The following is a 24,463-nucleotide window of genomic DNA, read 5'->3' as shown; positions in this document are numbered from 1 at the left end:
GGGCAGGACTCACCTCTTGAGAAAGTCGTTCAGTGCTGTCCAGATTTTGTAGAGTAGAAAGCAATTAGTGTGTGTGTGTGTGTGTGTGTGTGTGTGTGGTTTTCTCTCTCTCTCAAACACACACACATACACACACACACACACACACACAGACACACAGAGAGAGAGAGAGAGAGAGAGAGAGAGAGAGAGAGAGAGAGAGAGAGAGAGAGAGAGAGAGACGGATGGGTGTCAGAAGAAGTTAAAATAGTAAAAACTAGTAAATCTGTTGGAAAGTGAACCAGAGGATTTTGAAATCTCCTGAAATTCCAAGGAAATAAACTTTTTACAGAAAGAATAAGAAAAAGACCCTGGTTAGAGCCACTGCACGGGCTGAATAGTACTGAGTGTCTTCTCCTGTGCTGTTTTGTGGCAGGAGTGATAAAACAGTGAGATTGTCTGTTACCAATGTTCATAGCTTTCAATTTCCTCAGAAAGCGAAACTTAAGAGTTGTCTTCCTGCAAACATTAAATTACCAAAAAAAGTCAAAGAGAGTTAGTTACACTCAGGATTCTTCTTATAAATCTTCATAGGTACAAAATTCAGATTTGCAACCTTCGTGTACACAAACTTACAGGTGAGTCCCTAGGAATTTACATTCCTCTGAATGAAGGTGAAGCCTCAGCTTTAAAAAGCCAAGTCGCCCAGCCACTTTCTTTCCTGCTTGGGATGCAGACGGTAGCAGGAGAACTTGGCCGTGTCAGTTGCCAGCTGCACTTGAACGGGTTTCAAAGAAAACCTGAGACGAGATAGCTCTTGGGTTAAGTCGTTCTGTAGTATCCACTTGTTCATTAGTGGTTCCCAAGGTCTGGGCTTGCAAAGAATAATGTTGTTACATACAGACGACTCCAAGCTCCAACCTCGAATACATAGAAAGCAATCTGGCATTATCTGCCCTCTTGATTGCAAAATTAAGCTAATTAAGTTAATGCTTCCTCATTGTTTCTACATTATTTATGGGGTAGGCATAGGATGAATTGGGGCCTTGGAAATGGTAGAAAAGCTTTTTGTTTTGATTAAGATCATGGGCCTAAATAATACTTGTTTTGCTGTGCTTTTCTATGGAGAACTTAAGGATTCAGAACTGGTGAAATTCTGAGCCATAGAACAAATGCCATCTAGCAGTAGATGATGGTGGGAGCCTGCCAGCTGGTCTGTAAATAGGATGATGTCATGGCTGGGTGATTAATACTCTCCGGGGTTAGCAGATTTACCTGGATAGAAATTATGGGCATCAAGTTGCTTTTCAAGTGCTAGCCTTGGGCAGCTTCTGGCTCTTTCTACCTTTGATAATTTTAAGTATGTTGCAGGCCAGAGGAGCAGTGGCAAGTGTTTTTTCTTGGTGGTCTTAGATATCAGGCACTTAGCTGTATAAGTTTAAGTTCTTGTGTAGACCTAGGGTCTTAACACCCTTAGCTCTTCAAGACTTAAACTCTTGAAGAGATGGAAAGACAGCCTTGCATCATAATATCAGGGCAACCATAGGTGTCGGGATTTATCAGTCCTTGACAGGGTTTAGTGTTGAAGTGCCCAGGTCTGAGGTGTCTGGCACCTTTGGCTCTAAAGCAATTGTTCTCAGCCTGTGAGTCACAACCCTTGGGGAGTCGAATCACCCTTTCATAGGGGTTGCTTATCAGATTCCATACATATCAGACATTCACATAAAGATCCATAGCAGTAGCAAAATTATAGTTATGAAGTAGCAACGAAATAACTAAAGTTGGAGCTCACTGCAACACGAGGAACGGGATTAAGTGGTCACAGCACTAGGAAGGTTGAGAACCACTGCTCTAAAGGCTTGACCTTTATCAGGAACTGCCCTAATGACCAACACTGGTGGTTTCTCTTTTCTGGCTCTTCCCAGGCTAGTCCTTTACTCGTCTCCTTTTCTCCTACTGTCCCCTTTCTTTCTGTCCTGACAACTCTCTCAAAGTACCTAGCTGTATCTGCAGTTGTCCAGTAGCCTGGCCACCTTTGCAGTTTAGCCTGGTGACAGCCTATGCCACTGCTGCATCACTGCCCGAGCCATGACTGCCATTCTGCTGCTAATTGTTTTCATGTAACCAAATCTGCCCCCACTACTAAAAACAGCCAAGAAAAGAAGCTACCGAGAAGCCTTTCATAGGACCTTTGTGCTTCTGTAAGACCCACCAGAGGAGAGTTTCTTCCTGCTTACTTCAACCTGAACAGCCTGATTATACAGAGAGCAGTGTCTGGACCAGTTACAGTATATATCAAAGTGAGGGTTTCTGCTTACTGTTGGAGGAGGCTGCTTGTTTGTTTCCCAGCTGCCCAGACTCTTGAAATAATCACACAGAAACCATATTACTTAAATAACTGCTTGGTCATTAGCTCTAACTTCTTATCGGCTAACCCTTACATATTAATTTAACCCATCTCTATTAATCTATGTTACTGGGTAAAGTTCCATCTGACTCTGGCAGGGCTACATGGCTTTTCTCTGACTTCACCCTTCTTATTCCCGGCATTCCGTTTAGATTTTCCCGCCTAGCTAAGTTCTGCCCTGCTATACATCCTAAGCAGTTTCTTTATTCATTAATGGTAATCACAGTTTACAGAGGGGATTCCACATCAGCTTACATCAATCACAGGTGTTCTTTTGCTAGGCATCATGGGTAAATCCCATCTCTTGGGCCCCTGTGTGAAAATGGTTGCAGTGGCACTTAGTGTTGCCCAATGTTTGTATAGTAAACATTTAATACCCAGTGTTTGTGAAAGCTTTGCTGAGGTGTGCTTTCAGAAGTTAAAGCCATGAGCTGCAATTGTGCAATTCTCTCAAAACATCTTTAGATTATGCAATCAGTGTTGGTTATAAGGTTAGTCCATAAATGTATTTGGGAGGTAGTTTTTTTGGGCAAATGGGCCAGGACAACAAGGGATAGCCTAGTAGCTGTTAATTAAGGAGCCACAGTTCCCAATCTCCCAGCATATTTGTCCATTTGCAGAAAAAGGCACTCAAGAAGAACTGCTTGCAATAAGAACTTGGATCATTTATCATTAATTGTTATGGCAGTTTTTATGAGGGCTTCTGCAACAGGAAACACCTTCTCAAAGCTCAGGAAGAAAAGGATTCTCACTTTTTTTCTATCTGGAAAAGAATGTCCAAAGGCGGGTAATATAGGCAATCAATCTGAGAGCGCCTACAGGGAAGAAGAAAACTAACTGTTTTAATCCCAGGCAGAACCTTAGAGGAGATGCTTGAAGTATGCAGTTGGAGCCATCTGAAGCCTCTACTGAAGCAGAAGTAAGTCAAGGGAAAGCCCAAAAGGATGTAGAGTGAGAGCCACAAATAATGGTGACTGTTCAAGTTTCTTTACAGGCTTTGAGTTAGTGTTTTTATGAATTTGGTTATGTTGAGCTGGGCTACAGCAGGGTATTAGAGAGTTCAGAAAGAGGTTAGAAAATGTCCTCACTTAGGGGTTAGATGGTCAAGTACACATGGCAAGAAGTCCCATGATTCCTCATGTTTTCCCTATCTCTAGTCATTTCTTGTGAAATGTGTCCTCAGTGTGCAGTAAATAAATCATTGTCACTAAAAAAATAGCTCAGGGCAATGCTGTAGCTCACACCATACTGCTGAAATTTTAATATATGAAGAAAAAACATACTAAAAATGTATTTGTCTTGACTTTTAGGGACTAGCAAACATTTTGAGAGGCATCCCATCATACAGAAAGATCAGACCAAAGAGAAAAGCAGGTCACCCCAGGTTGGTAGCTAGGCCAAGATTTAATTAAGGAAAACTTATATCCTGACTGCCCTTGGTAGTGAGCAGAGGACGTAGATTGCTATGCTAGCAATCCATGCTTGCCTAGTCTTTACATATGACAAGAAAATGGGAAAAAAAAACGGCCAATAAAAGTCATGGAAGGCATATTAACATGCTTGATGTTTTTAAGGATCTTTTTAATACCATCTTTGTGTAATTTGCACTAGTAAGAGAGGAGGAAAGTTCAGAAGCAGAAGCTAATGTGGCCTCGTTATGTTTGCTCAGCTGGATGCCTCCAGCTGCTGATGGTATATCTGTATCTAGACTCATTTTCCCCAACGGTGGCAATCCTTCTTTTCTGCTTGAATGCCTATCTCATCTGTTCATTTTCTGCAGTTTATAGCAGGCTATAGTTTTGTTTTCCTTTCTGAAGAATATTAATTTAGAATTTAAAATGTCTTACTTTTATAGATTTTATTTTGATCACATATACTCCCAATGCCCTTCTGATCACCCTCTCATTCTACTGAACTGCTTCTTTCAATAATTTTCCTTCCTGCTTTCCTGTATGACTTCTGTCACTCTCTGAGTTTACTCAGGGCTGCCTGGTAACAATGGCTGAGCATTATTTCCTGAGTCGTAGACAACTAACCAGTGACTAAGCCCTTGAAGAAATTGACTTGCTGCTCCAGAAGCCACTAGCAATGGCTCTCCAGAGTGTGTTAGGAATACCCAAGCCTCTCCATTGCTATGGTGGAATATTGAGTAAGACAAATCTCATGTTCTTCTTCTACAGGTGGCCTATGATTTCATGAATGCAACAGCCAGATCATGTTTAGCACATAGCACTTTGCAGCACTCTCCCCAGCTCCCAGCTCTTGTATTCTTTATCACCCTCCCATCAGCAATATTTTCTGAGCATTGGAGGAAGTGATAGAAATGGGATACATGGGGCTAAGTTCCCAACAGTGATTTATCTCAGCTGTTTGACCGTTTATGAGTCTTTGCACTAAGGGTCATTCTACTTGACAAAGCGGATTCTCTGACCATGTGCCCTGCTTCATTTTAATTGTCAACACAGACTAGAATCAATCATCTTAGAGGAGAAGCCTCGGTGGAGGAAATGCCTACAGTGGGTTGTTTTGTTGGCATGTCTGTGAGAGATCGCCTTGATTATAAATTGATGTGCCAGGACCTAACCCAGTGGGTAACACCATTATGAAGGTATTATATAGTCCTAGGTTATATAAAAATTGTTAAGCTAAACACGATCAAGGGAGAAAGCAAGAGAGAAAGCCAGAGATGAGCATTTTGTTGTTGTTTCTTCTTGGAGTACTTGCCTTAAGTTCTTGGCCCAACTTTCCTCAATGCTGGATTATTACCTGAAAGTGTAAACCAATAGACCCTTTCTTTCCCAAGTAGCTTTTGTTCAGAGAGCTTTATGACAGCAATAGAGAAGAAACAAGGCTAAACATCAGTGCTATGGGGAGTGGCAGGCTTAGAGTTCACTGGACCCCTCCCTTATGGATAGCTTTGGATCCCATGTCCTACTTCTCTGGTAGCCCTATGAAAGTTAACATATAAATATTTGTCCTTAGGATTTAAAAAAAAACATATGAAAAGATAGAACAATCCAGGTTTTGTAGAGGTCCACTAAAGGAAAGCCATTTTTTTTTCCTGGTTAAAAGTATGGTTAAGTTATACTTCTGCCTGAGTGAAGAGATGTTTTGATTTGCTTCAAAGATCAGAAAATTATATAGCATTGTTTCTTCCATTATGAATTAATCCAACCACTGATGTTGGAGTCTCTGCAGGCGTCTAAACAGGCAGCAATCTGTGAAGAGGTGAGACTGAAAACTTGTTCAGATTGACTTTGTCAACCTCAATCAAACCTCTAGGGGTCTGCTGATAGGCAGGTTATTTCCAACATATTTAAGCACAGTATAGTTTGGGGGCAAAGTTTCCTGGTACCAATATAATCCCTTGTGCACAAGGAAGCATAATTACATTGAAACTCAACATAAGGTACATGCCATTTCTTCCAAGAAGATAATAGGTTCTGGGGATAGGCCACCTACATTAGCTTAAGGTTCCAGGGAAGGATCTGGCCTAGACTCCATCATACAGATAACATAGAAACCATCTGGGCCATTAGCTATCTCTGGTCTTTGTGGGAACTTAGGGAGCCCAAGTATTTAATGGTCACTTAGATTACTAGCCATCTCTGGTCCTGGTTATAGGAGCTGGATATAGCCTGGACAAATAGGTAACACAGATCACCAGGGTATTAATTATCTCCAATCCCCAGATTTCTTAATGAAAAAAAAAACAGGTTTTAAATGCATTCTTTTGAGAAGATAATCCTGTGGGCTTACCTATCCTGTTTTTCTGGATATCTATGGACACAAGGAACTTCAAGCTCCCTACACATCAGGGCCTATCAGTCACCTGACCAGGAAACTACTACTCGGGGAAATCTGATTTATTCAAAGGTGTGCAAAGAAGAGGGCAGGATTAATTATTTTCTTAATGTGATGAAAGACTTGTATTTATTGAAGTCCCTCCTTGAAGCAGCCACTTATATTAAACCTATCTTGTAACACTGTGAAGCCTGAACCTTCCTGTTTTTCTAGGTTCTAACATTATAGAACATAATTTTTCCTTTTTCCTTTCTATCTCTTTACTTTGAATAGTGGCCCAAAGTCTAAACACTTTCTATAACACTCTCTGTGCTTTGCTCTTCCCCTTAGACCTGCTTCCTTTTTGGCTGTGAAACAACCTGCTGATGCTCATGGCTTTTTTCGACCAAAAATCAGAAAGGCATGCTGTTATCTTTTTCCCTTTGTCCATCTTCCTCCTTCTACCAGTTACCTAGGTTTATAGAGTACATGCTTGATTGTTTTTCTCTGAAATGCTCATGAAATTTTCTAAAAGCTTCCTTCAGAGTCTATTTCTAAATTCTTTTATTAACATTACTAACAGCTCCAAAAGGAGCTTTTATTTTCTAATGTACATAAGTATTCTTATGGCAGTTTGACAATATGTCTTTGAGTAAAACAAAAGCAGGATATTCCTTTCTGGAGCCTATCCCTGCTCCATGAGGTTCTAGCCATGTGCAGAGTTCCAGCCAGGATTCCCTTTTATGCAGTGGAACTCAAATCCATGCAAAAGCAGCCGGTTATCACTTTAACCGTAGGGCCACGATTGCAGCAGATGTTCTACTTTTCCTTTTGCCTGAAACTTCAAAAGAAATCACAACAGTTCTAGTGGGTTTTCTCTCTACTTTGAGTGGAATAACAGGACTTTGGCTTAGAGAGCGAGGGTTTGAGTCCTTATGTGAACTTTGTGGCACCCGGGCCAGCTTCTTCCGCTGTGCATTTGGCACCATTGTTCTCATCTTTGTGGAATAGCATTGAGAAACACAAATTTCAGATTTGTCAGAGTTATAATCTGTCCACACCTTTTGTGAAAAATGCATTCTTTCCTACCCTTTTTGCTCTGTATTTTTATATGAGAAGACCACAAATGGGGTAACTTATAAAAAGCAAATATTTATTCCTCACAAGTTCTGGATGTTCGGAAACCAAAAACTAAAGACTTTGGAATTTAATGAGATTTCTTGTTGAATTTGTGTTACCAGATGTGCTGGAAAGTTTTATGCCAACTTGACACAAGCTAGAGTTATCTGAAATAATGGAACCTTAATTGAGGAAAATCTTCCCTTAAGATCCAGCTGTAAGGCATTTTTGTAATTAGTGATTGATCGGGGAGGTCCTAGCCTATTGCAGGTGCTGCAATCTTTGGGCTGTTGGTCTTGGGTTCTACAAAAACAAAACGACAAAACAAAAAACAGGTTGAGCAAGACATGAAGAGCAAGCCAGTAAGCAGCACTCCTCCATAGCTTCTGCATCAGCTCCTGCTTCCAGGTTTCTGCTGTTATGAGTTCCTGTTCTGACTTTCTTCAATCATTAGCAGTGATATGGAAGTGTAAGCCAAATAAAAGCTTTCTTCCACAACTTGCTTTTGGTCATGGTTTGATGTGGGATTGCCCTCTGTATGCTGTGAATGCTATTGGTTAAGAAAGAAGCTGTTTGGGGCCTATTGCAGTGCAGAATAGGGCAAGGCAGGAATTCCAACCAGACAGAGGAGGAGAGAGTAAGCAGAGTCAAAAAGAAGCCACATAGCTGCTGCAGAAGACAGACGCCCCCACCACAGCCCACCGGAACTTTACCAGTAGGCCATGACCTTGTGGTGATGCATAGATTAATGGAGATGGGTTGATTTAGCATATAAGTGCTAGCTAGAAATACACTTAAGCTATTGGACAAACAGTATTATTGCAAATAATATAGTTCCTCTGTGATTATTTTGGGGCTGGGCAGCCAGAAATGAACAAGTAGCTTTAGACTACAATGGTGTTTCATCTCAGCAATAGAAACTCTAAGACACTGGAGCTTAGCGTGTTCAGATTCTTGACATCCCATTGAAATTAAGGCCTATCCAGATTTCAAATTATGGAGCAAACTCTACTTAAAGTTAAGGAGTATCGCAGGTTAGAAAGGAATATGAAGTCAAGAGGAACAACAGGGCATATAAATGAAGATACTCAAGATAACAGTTATTGTCTGAGAATTACTGCTATGGACTTGAAGAGAGGTAGATTGGTTGTCCAAGGGACACAACACAGGTGATTCTTTATTTTAATTGCTAGGTTTGGGTTCAATAGGATTTTGTTTACTGCAAAGGTATCTTTTCATGATACATCTAATATAAATTGCATGCATGCTCAATTACATGTAGGCCATAAGGTGGTAAATAGGACAGAGTTTGTCTCATCGTACATGCACCAAAACCAGTCTGGCCTGGATTAGACCTTCCCTTTTAGTATTGGACATGTTCTTGGATATATATCACTAAAGAATTGCTAGGAGAGCGACTTATTTTCATTGTTTGAAATACATATGTCTGAAGCCTGATACACTTCAGGATTCTAGGTTGCCAATTGGTTTATAGGTGCATTGTTGATAGAGGGGTTTGTTTTCATAGCATGTGCAGGTAAGGCTAAGAAGCTGCTGGTGTATTCTTAGAAGAGGGGTGGGTGTAAAATCCAAGCCAAGCGGAGTCCCTATGCTTGATACTGTACATCCTCCTATAGTAGTAGTACAAAAAACCCCAGGAAATCATACCCAAAGACCATTTTTATAGTAGTATCAATTCATTTATGAGAACTGATAAAGTCTTCATGACCTAAACATGACCCACTAATCTCCACTTTCCCACATTATTGGACTGGAGTCATTTATTACACAAACTTCCAAGGAGACAGCAACATTTATCTTCAGCTCTTATTTCATTATAGCTGCTATTTCCACCCTTCTTTGCTCCTTTTCTCCCTGTTAGGTTATTGCCCAGATTATTGATATTGGTTATAAATCTAACAGGATCAAGAATCATTTAGGAGGGCATGTTTGGAGGGAGTTTTTATTTTTTTAAACCAGTTGTAATGTGGCAGCTCTCCATCGGCAAAGACTGTGGACGGAATATGAGAAGAGAAAGAGAGCTCCCTAACAGCACATATCGTTCCCCACTTCCTGCTGCAGCTAGGCTGTGATCAGCCAGCTCACCCTCCTCTACAGTTAAACTGTAAGCAAACCCATACCTTCCTTTTTCTCAGTTGTTTTTGCTAAATATGTTGTCATAGCAATCAGAAAGGTAACCAACACCTCAGGGAGCCTTCCCTGAGGCTCATAACCACTCTCTTAATTTTTTGTCTTTGCTTTGTTGTTGGGCATGTTCCTCCTGTTCTCACAACTTCCCTGACCTTATTTCACCCTAGAACTGGAAGTGACATTTTCTTACTGCGGCCAACACCAGAATGTAGTCTTACCACCCACTTCTGGAAATTCTTATTTCCAATGATTAAACTCTGCAATACACTCACATTTACTCAGGAAAAAGCAGAGAAAGGACTGCACCCTTCCTGGGGACACTGGTCTTGACAATTGCATTCTGAGCTGGATTTCAGCCTCTACCTGCTTTTTATTGAGAGTTTGATTTCTCTGAGGTTGACACACCTTTTATGAGCAGGGCTTTGTCCCTAAATATTACACCCAAAGCATAAATATTTCATGAAACGTATTTACTCCACCCTGATCTCCAGACCCAGCTATTAATTTATTTTTGTTTTGACATCCTGAGCAAAGTTTCCCTTCTTCCCTCTTCTCCCAGCTCTTGCCCCATCTTTACTCTTATCTGCTCCTCTCCCATTTCTCTTCAGAAAAGGGCAGCCTCCCATGGATATCAACCAGCCAGGGTATATAAAGTCACAGTGAGGCAAGGCACCTCTCGCGCTATTAAGGCTGAGTGAGGCAACCTGGTAGAAGGAAAGGGTCTGGAAAGCAGGCAACAGAGTCAGAGACAGCCCTTGCTTCCACTGTTAGGAATCCCAAAAGAAGACTAAGCTACATAACTTCAGCATAGTTGCAGAGGGTCTAAATTAGTCCCATGAAGACTCCCTGGTCTTTGGGTCAGTCTCTATGAGCCTGAGTTAGTTAGTTTTGTGGGTTTTCTCAAGGTGTCCTTGACCCCTCTGGCTCCTAAAATCCTTCCTCTTCCTCCACAGGATTCCCTGGGTTTTGTCTAATGTTTGGATGTGGCTCTCTGCATCAGAAATTTCCATCACTTGCTGGGTAAAGTATGACCACTGGGCTAGGCACAAATCTATTAGTATAGCAGAATATCATTAGGAATCACTTCATTGATGTTTTTCCCCCAATCATGTGTAGTTCTTTCCTGGGTCTCTGTGCTTTCTCACCTCTGTGTTCTGGCCCTACAAGCAGTGCCAGGGGGTGAACTCCTTCTTAAGGAATGGGTCTCAAGCTGGACCAGTTATTGGTTGACCACTCCCACAATTTCTGCTTCTCCTTTACCCCAACATATCTTGTAAGCAGGGAAAATTGTAGGTTGAAGGTCTTTGCCTGGGTTGGTGTCTCAATCCTTCCACTGGAAGTCTTGCCTGGTTACAGGAGAAAGCCAGTTCAGGCTTTCTATCCTCCATTGCTAAGCGTCTTAGCTAGGGTTACCCTTCTAGATTATTAAGTTTCCACTGCACTAGGTGTCTTTGGGTGTCTATTACTGTGAAGAGACACCAAGACCATGAAAACTCTTATAAAGAAAAATATTTAATTGGGGTGGCTTACAGTTTCGGAGGTTTAGTCCCTTATCCTCATGGCACAACATGGCAGCAGGATGCTGGAGAAGGAGTTGAGGTTTCGACATCTTGATCAAAAGGCAACAGGAAGTGAATTGTGTGTTACATTGAGTTAGCTTGAGCAAAGGAGACTTCAAGGTCATTCCCACGCTTCCTAGTACAAGGGCACTCCTACTCTAACAAAGCTATAGTTTCTAATAGTGTCACTACTTTTGGGGGTCATTTTCTTTAAAACCACCAGAGGTGTCTCCCAATTCCAGTTGTCCCTCCCTCTATCCTCCCCCACCTGTACATATACCACAAGCACATTTGTGCAACAGCTTTATTTATAATAGCCAGATACTGAAATAACCAAGATGTCCCTCAACCAAAGAATGGTACAGTTACACAATGGAGTGTTATCCAGCTGTTAAAAACAATTACATCATGAAATTTTTGGCAAATGGATGGAACTAGAAAAGATCCTCCTGAGTAAGGTAACCTTGACGCAAAAAGACAAACATGGTATGTAGTCACTTTTAAGCAGATATTAATCATAAAGCAAAAAATAGCCATTCTATAAACTACAGACCCAGAGAAGCCAAGTATCAAGGAAAGCTCAAGGGCAGAAAACATGAATTTCACTGTGGAGGGGAAATAGAATAGACATCCTATTGTGGATGGGGAGTGGGGAAAGGAACGAACAGGAATGATCAAGTTTTTAAAGCAAGTAACAAATGGAAGAAATTGCAGAAGTACTTGATTCAGAGTAAAAGGCTTTCCTTCTTTTCAACGTATAAGCATTATAAAATCAAATTATCTAATTAAAATACAAAAAATGGAGAAAGGATAAAATTAAAATCACCATTTCCTAGAGCAAAGAACTGACTTCTATCTGTTACATATATGATCTTTATCTGTAGTTGGGACTAGATCTTATCTCTATAAACATCAGAGGTGTCCAAGTCTCCACAGTGCAAGTTCACGAAGTTTCACAATTGAAGCAGGATAGAGTGGTTGCTTCTCGTTTCTAAGCCTTGATGACCTTGAAGAAGAAAGTGATGATGTCAGATTGGTTTTGATGGAGCTGGCCACACCCTCCCCCCTTTATGCACACTGTCTCGTCTCTATGAGCTACCCCTCGTTTCTCACATTGCCAGCTTCTTTAAATGATTTTTCTATCCCTGCAGTCAGATTTTGGTCTTTGCTTGAGACTGCAACATGAGCTCTTTACTACTACCCAGTATGAGTGAAGGTGGAAAAGCATGCGCTGTCATGATGCATCGGAAGAGAAGAAGGCGCAGCACCTAATGGCAAGGGTTGCATGGAGGGATCTCACTGGGCAGGAGGGCAGGAAGACTGAGCAAAATGCGTGCCTCGTGCCACAGCTGTGAGGAGGGTTGAGAATGCTGACAATGGTCCTGAGAACTGGGGACTCTAATAACATTACCGTACGACTCAGGAGGTCAGCTCCTATATTTCATTTATTTCTACTACAATCTTAGGCTGGCTTTACTATACAAGGAATCCTGCTGGGATGTGTGCATCAGAGGGACAAGAGCATGGATTCTGGTTTCTTTATGGTCTAATGTGCTCCAGGTGTCCTGCTAAGAATACATGTGATGTGAGTTCTGCCGATGAGCCTCAGTGATGGACACGATTTCTATGGTGTAGATTAGGATCGTTAGTTTCTTCATGTCATTAGTCAATTTGAAAAACCACAGAGCCAGAATGTGATACACATCTCTTAATTGAAGTCACATACTTATTGGATAATCTCTCTGCTTTAATAAATTCAATATTTTCATTAATTAACTTAGGACAAAATAGCTAGTTGTTTTGGCACTGGGCTGGCTTAGAAGTCATTGTGGGGACCAGGCTAGCCTCCAACCCACAGAGATCCATCCATCTACCTCAGTCTCCTGAGTGGTGGAATTAAAAGTGTGAGTCACCATGCCCTACCAATAACATAATGGCTTTTGAGACTCTTTCTGAATTTCCATCATTTTCTATGATTAAAATGATCATAATTTAAAGGACAGAAAGGGATGTTTACATATATTAACTGAAAACTTTCTTCCTTTTACCTGTTGAATTATCTATGTAATAACTTCAGTGGTTTTACTATAATATTAAAAACATGATTTCTGGGACGGAGGATGTTCCCCTAGAGCACGCACCTTCATGTTGCTGTGCCTCGTAGATCTCAGGTGCACTTTACCCTCATCTGTTAATTCAAAGCACACGAGTCTAAGTTTATTTCCTGGATTACAGTTAACACTGGTCAGTCGTCCATAGACCACCACTTCCATCATCCCTGTGTTATCTTGGATTTCATAGCAAATGAACTCCTTCGTCTCGTGTCTCTGTAAAAGAAAGTAATACCCATCTTCTGAGAAATGGCCAGACACTGTCATGTCATGAGAAGTAAAGGGGGTTGGCAGAATCTTGGCGGCTAGGGCAGGAAAAATGGAGCTGTCAGTTGAGACCTGGGGGGCAAAACAGCTTCAGATATTTTGCATTGCCAATCCCGATATGTAACCTTTTTTAAGGTTTAATATTGACCGTGATGGCTTATCTTGGCTGTCAACATGACCATATCTGGAGTCAACAAAAACTCAAGCAGTTGGAAACATAAGTAGGGGATTATTCTTGATTGGATCATTTGAGGTGGCAAGGCTGATCCTAAATTCAGATCACTTGAGGTCAGTAGACCCAGTTTTAAATCTGGGCCACACCTGATGGAAGCATAAAGAAGAGGACTCAGAAGAAAGAAGCTTTTGCCTTTGACCTGCTTACCCCCATTCTCACGGGCAACTTCAACACAGCTGAGACATTCCTTTGCTATTACTATTCCTAACAGGAAGAAAGAAAGAACCCAGGTTTTTCAACCTGGTGCATTCTGGGCAGAAGAGTATATTTTGGTTTGTATTCTGGTTGTTATAAACTACGCCCTATCTTAGGTGGCCAACTCCCCTTCACCATCAAATTCTCAATAATTTGGAGGTGAGGAACTCAAAGAAACAAAATCTTAATGATACAAGTGTTAATGTAAATGTCCATGCATAGTAAAAAATAGATGGTATTGCTTGAAAAATGTCAGTCTCTTGGTGAATCGCTTTCTAAGAAAAACAGTTTTCATCATGGTACCCTGAGAAGTATATTGAGACTGCTTTTCACACTTAAAGACAGGAAACCCTAGTCCCCAACACTGATCAAGAAGGCCTTTAGTTTTGGCATGCAGTAAGCTAACCATTATCATTTGGCAAGGTAAGACTGAAAATCTGAGATTGCATGAGACATTTTACAGAATAATGCGGTGGCTTACCTTATTTACCATAAACACTCCATTCACAAATATTCCTCTTCTTTTTGAGCAAAGATAATTGATTTTAGGTGTTGCATTGGCTCTTTGTCTTAATGTAGTTGGGATATCCATAGATTGGTTACCATTTACCTCTGACACACTGGTGGCACTGTATATATTTATGAAGCCATTGCGACCAATGTAATTTGAGATGGTAATGACTTTGTTGGGGATGAACTTCTCCTTCAGGACAATATCAAACACCTTCACTCTGAAGAATTCAACCTCAGTGGCCACTGTGGCATGGAACATCATTTTCTCTCCTCTCAGGTCATATGTGAATGGTTCTGTTGCTTTTAACACCATCACTTTTTTGGGACTTCGGTGGGGACCATTTTCCTCAGAAGGTTGCTCAGGTACAGTCTTCAGTCTTGGTTTCTGCACAGAATGTATACAGAAAAAAATGGCACAGACAGCTGATTGGGTAGAACAAAGGAAAAATCTTAACAATAGCTGGCATGGTATAACTTAGTTCATGGAGATATAAGTAATAATGGCAGCTTGTACTAATCGTATGTAGTAGATAAGGGGATTTTATATACATCTCTCTAGTCTTGGCAGATGAAGCCAAGGTACCCTACATAGTAACTCACAATATGATAGCAGCAGCTGAGAAAAAGTGCACAGGACTTAGGGAGCAACTATCATACACTTCCTTTAGAAATGAAGGCAGTTTAGTTATAGGTGTCTTTAGTATTTTCTGCAGGTACAGAAAAGACTAGAAACAGTCTAAAAATCATACCCACACAGAATTACCTTTACAAGCTATTCATGGATTGTTTCATATAATAAAATCATTTACATTGATATTCGTTGCTTGATTGTCAGTTCAACATATATTAAATATTATGTTAAATATTTTAAAATCTGTTTTCTTCCCATGTGTATGAGTGTAAGAATGTTTGCATGTGTGTGAGTCGAGGAGAGTGGAGGACATCTTATGGTGACAGTCTTTGCTTTACACCTGTCTGAGACAGGTATTTTCCCTGTTCACTGCTGATTTTACTTGTTAGTTTTTGGTGACTTGACACAAAGTAGAATTACCAGAAAGAGGGAATTGAGAAATTTTCTCCATTAGATTGGCTCTGGAGCCTGTCCGTAGGACAATTTTTTTTTTGTTGTTGTTGTTATTAATGACTGATGAGGGAAGTCCCAGCTCTCTGTGGGTGGTGCCACTTCAGCCAGATGTTCCTATATTATATGAGAAAACAAGCTGAGCAAGTCAGGAAGAACAAGTTAGTGAGCAGTGTTCTTTCATGGTCTCTTCTCAATCTCTTCCTTTATGTTCCCACCTTGAGTTCCTGACTTGGCCTCCCTCAATGATGGAAGCGTAAACCAAAATACTCCCTTTCCTTCTCAAGTTCCTTTTGTTCAGAATGTTTCATTGCAGCAACAGAAAGAGGGTTAGGATAGGGATGAATGAGCTAGCTGCAAGTTGTAGCAGTCTCCATTGTTATATTGTGAAAACAGAAAATTACCTTGGCTGGTATTGCTAGGAACACTCCAGGGGCCTGGGCACTGCTGGATGCTGAGGTTGGAGGCACTTGGAGGGTTTGGACCCCGCGAGATGATGTTTCTGGAGATACTTGAGTGGCTTGGTCTCTCTTAGAAGCAGTTGCTGGAGCTAACCGGGGAGCCTGGACAATATGGGAGGAATGGATGGCGCTAGAGGGGTCAGGAGGCTGTTAGAGGCTATTGCTGCAGACACCTAAGGAGTCTGTCAAACATGTGTGATGGTTTGGGAGGCCCCTGAGGCATTTGCAACAGTTCAGTATTTCTGGAGGCATCCATTTAAAGTCGTTTAACTGACCTCTAGCAACTCTAGTTATATTAAACTACTGCATTTAGTCTATTGAGATCAAAATGATTTCAAATGGTATACCCTCTCAAGAAAAAAGATTTATTTTAACTGAGGCATAGACATAGCATTTGATAATATGGTGAGCGTTTAATCATATGACAGAACTGTCGTCCTCATATTTTGTGGGTTTGTTTCCCCTTCTCTCAGTGATCTTCTTATTCTCTTGATAACCATTCATTTTCTCTTTCCCTTTTTCTGTTGGAAACTACACCCCGAGTCTTGTGCATGCTAAGCTGTTCTCTCCTATTGAGCTTTATTCTGAACCCACAGTCATGGTTTTCAATGTTAAATGAAGCACAGTAACTTTAACACCAAAAGAATCAACATATCACCCTTGAGAACAACATCCTCTGGACAGTGAATCAGGTCGAATTGCCTCATACAGGAACAAACATTTCATTTACATCACTTTTTGTGCATCTCTGTGGTGTCAGAAGAGCAGGACTACATTTAGAAAGCCTGAGTTGAGGTTTGACATCATTTCAGAAGCTTTGATATGCTATGCCGCTTGACTGACTACTATTTCAGTAATGGTTGAAAGAGGAACAATGATTTAACCTGCTTTATATTCCTCTACTGTGCCTGTTTGGGTAGATGTACCACTGAGGCCATGCGGAGGTCAGAAGACATTTCATGGGGGTTAGTTCTCTTGCTCTAATATGTGAAGTCTGGGAATTTAATACAAGTCATCAGTGAGTCAGTAAGCACCTTTACCTGCTGGGCCATCTCGTTTGCCTGAGAAATGATTTTTTATTCCCATCACAGAGAATTACATGATACGAGTTAAAGAATGCAGTAGTCCTGACCAGTAAGCCTCAAACTGGTTACTCTAAACCTCTATTTTTACTAGATCCTGTGATGAGACAGACAAAGAAAATGTCCACACAATGGTAAAAAGGGGAGGAACCTTGGCAGATTTTCCTTTGGAAGCTTAGCCAACATACCTGTGAGTTCCGTGTACTCCTGCCTGATCCTGGTTTTGAATCTTCATGTTTGGTGGACACAGGTTGAGAAGTACTGGGTTCATCTCGCCTGTGTCTTTTTGCCTCAGGTATGCTTTTCTCTGTCTCTTTCCTTTTAGCTGAAACAGGAGAGAAAACGCAGTAAACTCAGGGATGCTGGTCTGAGACAGCTGGAGTTCATTCAGTACTGTTTGTTCTCTGCTACTGCTTAGCTTACTGTGCTTGCCTACCTTTGCTTTGGAAGCTTAAAGGGGCCCCAAGGTGGCCTTCACAGGACTGTCTCAGGTACGGTCCTCTCTAGGTGTGATGGACACAGTCTTTCCATCCTGGGGACTCCTGTGTCCATCAGTCAAGTCCTACCCAACCTTCTTATTCTACAGTTTTGTTTTTTACTAATTTAAAGTTTAGATCGGGGGAGATGGTTCATTGGGTTAAGCCCTTGCCCTGCAAGCATGGAGACCCGAATTCAGCTGTCTGGTGGCAACTTAGAATCCCAGGCTGAGCAGACTGATGTAGACATATTCTATCTTGCTATTTAGCTGAAAATGAGATCCTCTTATTCAATAAGAGACCCTTCTTTAATAACAGGCTAGAAAGCAATAGATGAAGACACACTGTTGACCTCTGGCCTCTAAATGCTTATAATGGTAATCACTGACAAACCATCTTCTGTAGGCGATCACTCTGGTTTAGAGAACCATTGAAAGAAATGATCTCATTTGTGGCATGACAAAATGTTTATAGTTGCTTTGACTTCCTACATTTTGTTTCTGTTTGGTTTTATCTATTAATTTGTTAAATTTTTTTGTGTGTTTGTTCTGATATAGAGTCTAGCTACACAGACCAGACTGGTCTTAAACTCACTATCTTCCTGTTTCAGCCTCCTGATCACTAGAATCATATATGGGAGTCTCTATGCAAAAATTAGTCATTCCTTTTTCTTTCTTTTTTCTTTTAAGCCTGATGACTTTATAAAATAGAATTACTTCCTATCTCTGGGAGGTAGACATTCACTTAATTATTGAGTATGTTTTTATTTGTTTTGTTTATTTTCTTTTTTGAATAGATAATGTTGAGTATCTTAATGGAGCAGCAGTACTAATTGATTTAAATATTTTTAAAAAAATATTCCTATCTTTATAGTTTTTTCATCTTTATACAGTAGAAGAAGGTCTTGTCTCTTCTAACAACTTCTGCATTTTTATTTGTCCTAATTCCCTCAAAGATATTTAACCCCCAAACAGAATTCTTTGTCAGAAGGAAGTTTTATAAGTTATTAATATGTTTGTCATCTGAAATGTTGTCATTCTATAGACCCTGTGTCACACAATGTGAAAGGCTATGTCAGTTATGATCACTACATAGAGCTAGCATGCTTTTGGAGAAGTTGAAGAAAGGATGGGCATCCAGGGTGCTCCCATATTACCTTTTGCCTTCTCTCTTTTGAGTTCATCAGCAAGGTCTTCAAGTTCTGGAATCTCTTTATACAGTTCTACCAGTGCGTCTATTCCAGCATCTTTTGGAAACTTGTCCTCCATCAAGTCAGCGATCTTAATTCTGTCATAAGCATATTGTGCTTTTCTATTTAGTTTTAGTTCTTTGCTCAACAAGGACTTAACTATTTTAAAATTATGGTCACTGATACCCTTTAGTCCTGACAGAAGAACAATTTTCTTGTAGTCATTCACCATTTCTCAAACTGCAGGTGAACCTAAATGAGAAGAGTATACAGAATTACACACATTCACAGACGGTGTCAAAACCAAGATACTTCTGGGTGAGGGAATGACCAGTGCCACAGTGGCCATCGTTGCATTTATGGGAAATAGAGTTAATAACCAGATGTGCCACTTTGCAAAATGAGTGTAGACCTAATCTGATGAAAACAAGTCTAGAAAATTCTTCCCTGTTAACAACAGCATTCGGGGAGGCATAGGGCTGGAGAAACAGCTGAAAGTGCTACATCTTGATCCACAGGCATCAGGAAAACACAGCCACTGTACCTGGCTTGCTTGGTCTTTTGAAACCTCAAAGCCTACCCCCAGTGACGTACTTTTCACAACAAGGCCCCACATCTCTTACAACAAGGCCACACCTTCTAATCCTGGTGACCCGACATCCAAATCTATGAGCCTTTGGGGACCATTTGCATTTACACCACCAGAAGTGCTGAAATTCTAAATCTTCTTTCTAATATTCACTGATGTTGTAGCCTATCTCTGGATATCTGCCAGTGGGTTCCTGACTCTTCTCACACTCTTGGCTGAAGTGCCTTATGTGCAGAGGGGCTGCGTATGCACGAATATTGGTCGGCTACAACACAACGGCCCTTGCTGGGGGCACTGACACTTGCTCACATGGCTCTAAACATCTCTCACTGGCATTATGCTTCCCATGGTGTTGAATGCTGGTCTCAAGGTCCTCTATGCCCATATGACTGTTACTGTGCTGAACATATACATACTTTCTAGAGTCAGGCCACAGAATTTATTGGGTAGGATTATGTCAACAGTTGTTTGTGTCTCTTCTCTTATGTTTTGATATCAAGAGTCAGATTTATTTGTTCATTGAGTCTGTTTTCTGCTTATAAGCCATGATTATGTTCAGTTTAAATCTTCCAACACTTCCTCAATTTGTTAAATAACAACAACAAAAAAACCCCTTGTCCCTTAAAATAACTTGGGAGGCCTTGAATGATTGTCTTTGTATTCATTTCTTTATACCTAGTATGGGACGCTGTAGGGTCTTCTGTCACTTTTCCTGCTTTGGGATGTAGCTAATTAGAGTCTCATTGTCATTCTCACATTTCTTCCTGTCTGCCTCCCCATGGTAACTTTTAAGAAGAAAAAAAAAAGAGACTTGTCTTCTGGAAACTTCCAAAAATGCCTGAAAAAACAGTCTCATGAGTTTGGAGCTGATTAGCCGTTTGTGTATTTCCTTGGTGACTCAGTATATGGATGGATTCCAAGTTAGCTTAAATCATTTGTTTAGGAATTATTTGGGTTAGGAATTATCTTTAATTATGGGTCATTTGTGTTAAGAATTATGATTTGTATATCTCTTGTATAATGGGAATGTTACATTTCCGGGTCTCTTTACTGCTTTCCCTTTGAGAAGAGTTAAGCACCATCTAGTTGAAAAGGCCAATACAGTGAAGGAAAATCCATCTAGTGACACGTGGCAGTTATGATGATTAACGATATCAAAGAGAGTGAGCACTCTGTAAACCCTCAGACCTGAAGACTACTGTTTTAGGGGTTCTATTACTGTGATCAAACAATGACCAAAAACAACCTCGTAAGGAAGGCATTACAGTCTCCAGATTCTTATCTTAAAATCCTGCCCTAATTTCACTTAATGATAGAGTGTGGTGTGGAAGTTAAGCCAAAGTAAGCTCTTTCCTCCTTAGCTCATAGAAGAGTGCTGCTTACTGGCTTGTTCCCCATGGCTTGTTCAGCCTGCTTTGTTATAGCACCCAGGACTACCAGCCCACTGATGGCACTGTTGACAGTGAATTGGGCCCTCCACATCAATCACCAATCAAGAAAATACTCTACAGGCATACCCAAGGGCCAGTCTGGTAGGGACATTTTCTCTGTTAAGGTCCTGTTTTACAAAAACGACTCTAGTTTGTGTCATGCTGACTTGAAACTAGCCATCACAGCTAGATCACCTGTAAAGATTCAAGGACAAGATTAGAATTCACTATCAACAGCAATTTACCTTAAGCAATAGTGTATGGACTTTATATACACTGTTCCATTATGTCATAAACCAAAAGGTTTTAGAAGTGTTAAGTTTTAAGCTGGGTGGTAGTGGCACACGCCTTTAGTTCCAGTACTCAGGAGGCAGAGGCACGTGGATCTTTGTGAGCTCAAGGCCAGTCAGCTCTACAGAGTCAAGGCTACACAGAGAAACACCATCTCAAAAAACAAACAAAACAACAACACCAAAAAAATATGAAGTTTTAATTTGTTTAATAATTTGTAAAAAAAAAACACATCATTTCCAAAAGATAATGATATGTGATACAGGAGGAATGAGTATTTTGTATACTTTGTGTGCAGTCCACTTACATGTGAACCATAATGTTTGTTGTTGAACTACTGCCTTGATTTGGTGGTACTGATCCCAATCTCAATGAAGTTTCCGGTAATATAGTATTTAGGAAACAGGCATTAATATCCATCTGTAGGTATCATACACTGGATGGGAAAATACATCTAGAAAAATACAGACAATACAGTCCCACTGGCATAAATTGATGCTTTCAACTTGCCATGAGTTAAAAACAACAACAACAAAAAAAAACTGCTGCTAGTATCTTAACCTAGACAAAATGAAAAATAAGACATTCTCAAAGTATATTGTTTGATACTATAAACCTTAGTAGTTTCTAAAGCCAGAAACATAGAAAAAGATATTAGAATTAATTGTGAGAAAGCAATAAGTGAAGTTGATATTATCTCAGGGTAAAGACTGAACAGAATCACAGGCTTTGCTGGTCTTGCCTCTGCGTCATAAGTGAAACTTTGATCAAAGAGAGGTAAAACAGGAAGGATATATGGCTGATGGCGGGGGCCGTGGAGGGGGGGGCTGACGCAAAGGATGTAATGGTTCACTAATGGTTTCATCTTAATCTGTAAGCATAACTTCTAAAGAAAAAGTAAGGCAGAGAATACAGACATGTCAGAAATGAAATAACTATAGCAAGAGCAAGGAAAGAAAAAACAAGGAAAGTATTAATTATCATCCTGAATATAAATGCCATAGTCAGTGAAGTAAAAGCTTCTGTTAACGTTTATTTAAGATATGTCGCTATTGTTAAGTCAATGATAATCAAGCTACAATCTGTAGAACGATAAAGGATAGTTATGAAGGACTAGAGCTGTGGTTCTCAATCTTCCTAATGCTGTGACCTTTTAGTACAGTTCCTCATGTGGTGCCCCACAACCTTAAAGTTATTTGCATTGCTCTTTGCTACCGTTATGAATTATAATGTAAATATCTGGTATGCAGGATGTCTGTGAAAGTGTCTTTCAAACCCCCACAGGAGTACTAACCCACAGGTTGAGAAACTCTCAACTACAGTGAAGAGAGAGCTCTCCTTAAGAAAGGGCAATAGATTAGATAATTATGGGTGGATGCGTCAGTGGAGTGGAGAGAGGGAGGAGAGAAGGAATTGTGCAAGGGAATATGGGGAGAGACATCTAAAATTAAGGGCCATTTGTGTTGCAAAAATGAGCGCCGAGTGGGCAGCGTCCCGCCCAGTTCCCGGCCGCTTGGCTAATCCCCGAAATAATTACATGGAAACTGTATTCATTTAAACACTGCCTGGCCCATTATATCTTGCCTCTTCTTGGTTAACTCTCACATCTTAATTAGCACATTTCTAATAATCTGTATATCACCACGTGACTGTGGCTTACTGGGATGAGTTAACCACGTTCGTCTCAGAGAGGAAAGCCATTGGCTGACTAAAGATACTGCCTTGGCCTTTTGATAGGACAGCATCTTAGATAGGTGGAGTAGAAATAAATGATTTATCTAATATTAATACTATAGACCAGAATTTCATGGTGCATTTAGCAATATATTTCTCAACTGCTAAATGTAAAAAAATAAGGAAAGCTTTGTGCAGTGATTTAGAAAGCTTAGCAACATAATTGATAAACTTAGCAAGATGCCCAATGTTGTTATTTCGGGGCATAAGCTAGCCGGTGGCCGGGAGCAGGGCGGCAGGAACGCAGCCCGCAGCTCCTCACTACAGCCCAATATTCCTATAATTTTGAAATCAATATTTAAGAGCTTCTATTCAAGTACACATGAGGTACTCTGCCATGGTATATAGATTCTTTAAAATATTCTGTAAGTCACCCCCTTACATCCTACCATCAGAAAGCAAAAAGAAAAACAAAACATCCAAACCAAGTATCTCAAGTTAACACAAACTAACAATGACTGAAATACCATCTTTATCATACAGAAGAGAATCTGGAATGTGCTGATGAGATTGTTAAAACAGTGTGTGTTTACATACAATGAATCTGATCATCTTTCCACTGCACATGACTGTTGGTTGTCACTCCATATAGGGCTGAGATACTAGAAAATTCCATTCCATGTCCAGAGGTGTTTTTCACTCATGGTAATTTTTCTTGTCACTATCTTGACTTTGCCCCAGTCAGTTACCACAGTCAGCAGCTATTCATGGACTCCTGATCCAAGTTAATTAACACCTTCCTCTTGCTACTTGCTCGGGCTTACACTTAGGAAGTTTATTAAATGATCTGAAATATGCAAAATGCATTTTTCTTGGCTCATTCCTCTGTGGTGGAGGAATAAATATGTCTGCCATCTTCCTCAGTGAACCCTCCAAACCCAGCTACTCTAGGTTCATTGCTGACTGGAGCTACCTCCCCTCCCCCAGAAGAACCAGCAAGGTTTTCCCCTCTGTTCTTGTGATTTTCACAGAAGTAACAAATGTCTACAGAAAACAGGTAGAACTCACGTTGCTGGAAGTTTCTTCAGAGGTGTCAGGATTCTGAGCTCTTCTTCAGGGTAGGATGCAAGGTTTCTTTTCACCTATTCTTTCTCTTCCTCTCTGTAGAGTGTGTTGGAGGGGCAGTTGGTGTGTGTGTGTGTGTGTGTGTGTGTGTGTGTGTGTGTGCGTGCACGTGTGTGTGCGCGTGTGCATGTGCATTTGAGAAGCTAAGCTAATAAATCTCTTGAGCACTGGAGAATGCAATCTACAGAAATTCAAGATTAGACTACTTCATGGTCTAAGCCTTCCTGAGTGAGTCAAGCCGTGTTGTTTTGTAAGTAAAGAAGAAACCACGAACCTCCACCCAGCAGCGTTCATAGCTTTCGATTTCCTCAGATTCTGAAACTCAGCAGTTTCTTCCTGTATCCCTTTTAGTTACCTTGAAAAGCCAGAGACCGTTATACTTCACTGTTGTTTTTGTTGGTTTTTTTTCTTACAAATCTTATAGGTCCAAGATTTATTCCTTTGCATGAGATGAAACCTCAAAAGGAAAAGCTGACTCACCAGGCCACTCTTTCTTTTCTGCTCAGGATGAGGCTGCAGCAGGAGAACTTGGCCATGTCAGTTGCCAGCTGCACTTGAACGTGTTTGAAAGAAAATCTGAGGTAAAATCACTTTTGGCTTTAGTGCACCATGCAGCAGTCTCTTTTTTATTAATTCCCAAGCCTTGAATGTCCCAGACTATAATGTTGCTATGAATACACCACCTGAACCTCCAATCAAGAAAAAGCACTGTGGCATCAGCCTTCCTCTTGCCTGTAATAAAGTCA

At 40.6% G+C, this 24,463-nt stretch overlaps 1 protein-coding gene across 1 annotated transcript; it reads right to left on the bottom strand.

Moving 5' to 3' along the window:
- Positions 1-11,397: 11,397 nt before the first annotated feature.
- On the bottom strand, positions 11,398-23,954 carry LOC119827421 (pyrin and HIN domain-containing protein 1-like). The gene is made up of 7 exons (XM_038349098.1): positions 23,661-23,954; positions 18,576-18,860; positions 17,132-17,268; positions 15,805-15,963; positions 14,288-14,704; positions 13,140-13,325; positions 11,398-12,004 (listed from the first exon to the last, which is right to left on the bottom strand). Exons 2-7 carry the CDS (start codon positions 18,838-18,840, stop codon positions 11,990-11,992), a joined length of 1,179 nt encoding a protein of 392 aa, XP_038205026.1. The 5' UTR covers positions 18,841-18,860; positions 23,661-23,954; the 3' UTR covers positions 11,398-11,989.
- Positions 23,955-24,463: the final 509 nt, after the last annotated feature.

The sequence above is a fragment of the Arvicola amphibius genome, chromosome 12 (genome assembly GCF_903992535.2).
Source record: "Arvicola amphibius chromosome 12, mArvAmp1.2, whole genome shotgun sequence".
NCBI classification, from domain to species: domain Eukaryota; kingdom Metazoa; phylum Chordata; class Mammalia; order Rodentia; family Cricetidae; genus Arvicola; species Arvicola amphibius.
This window is presented reverse-complemented; position numbering and strand designations above follow the sequence as displayed.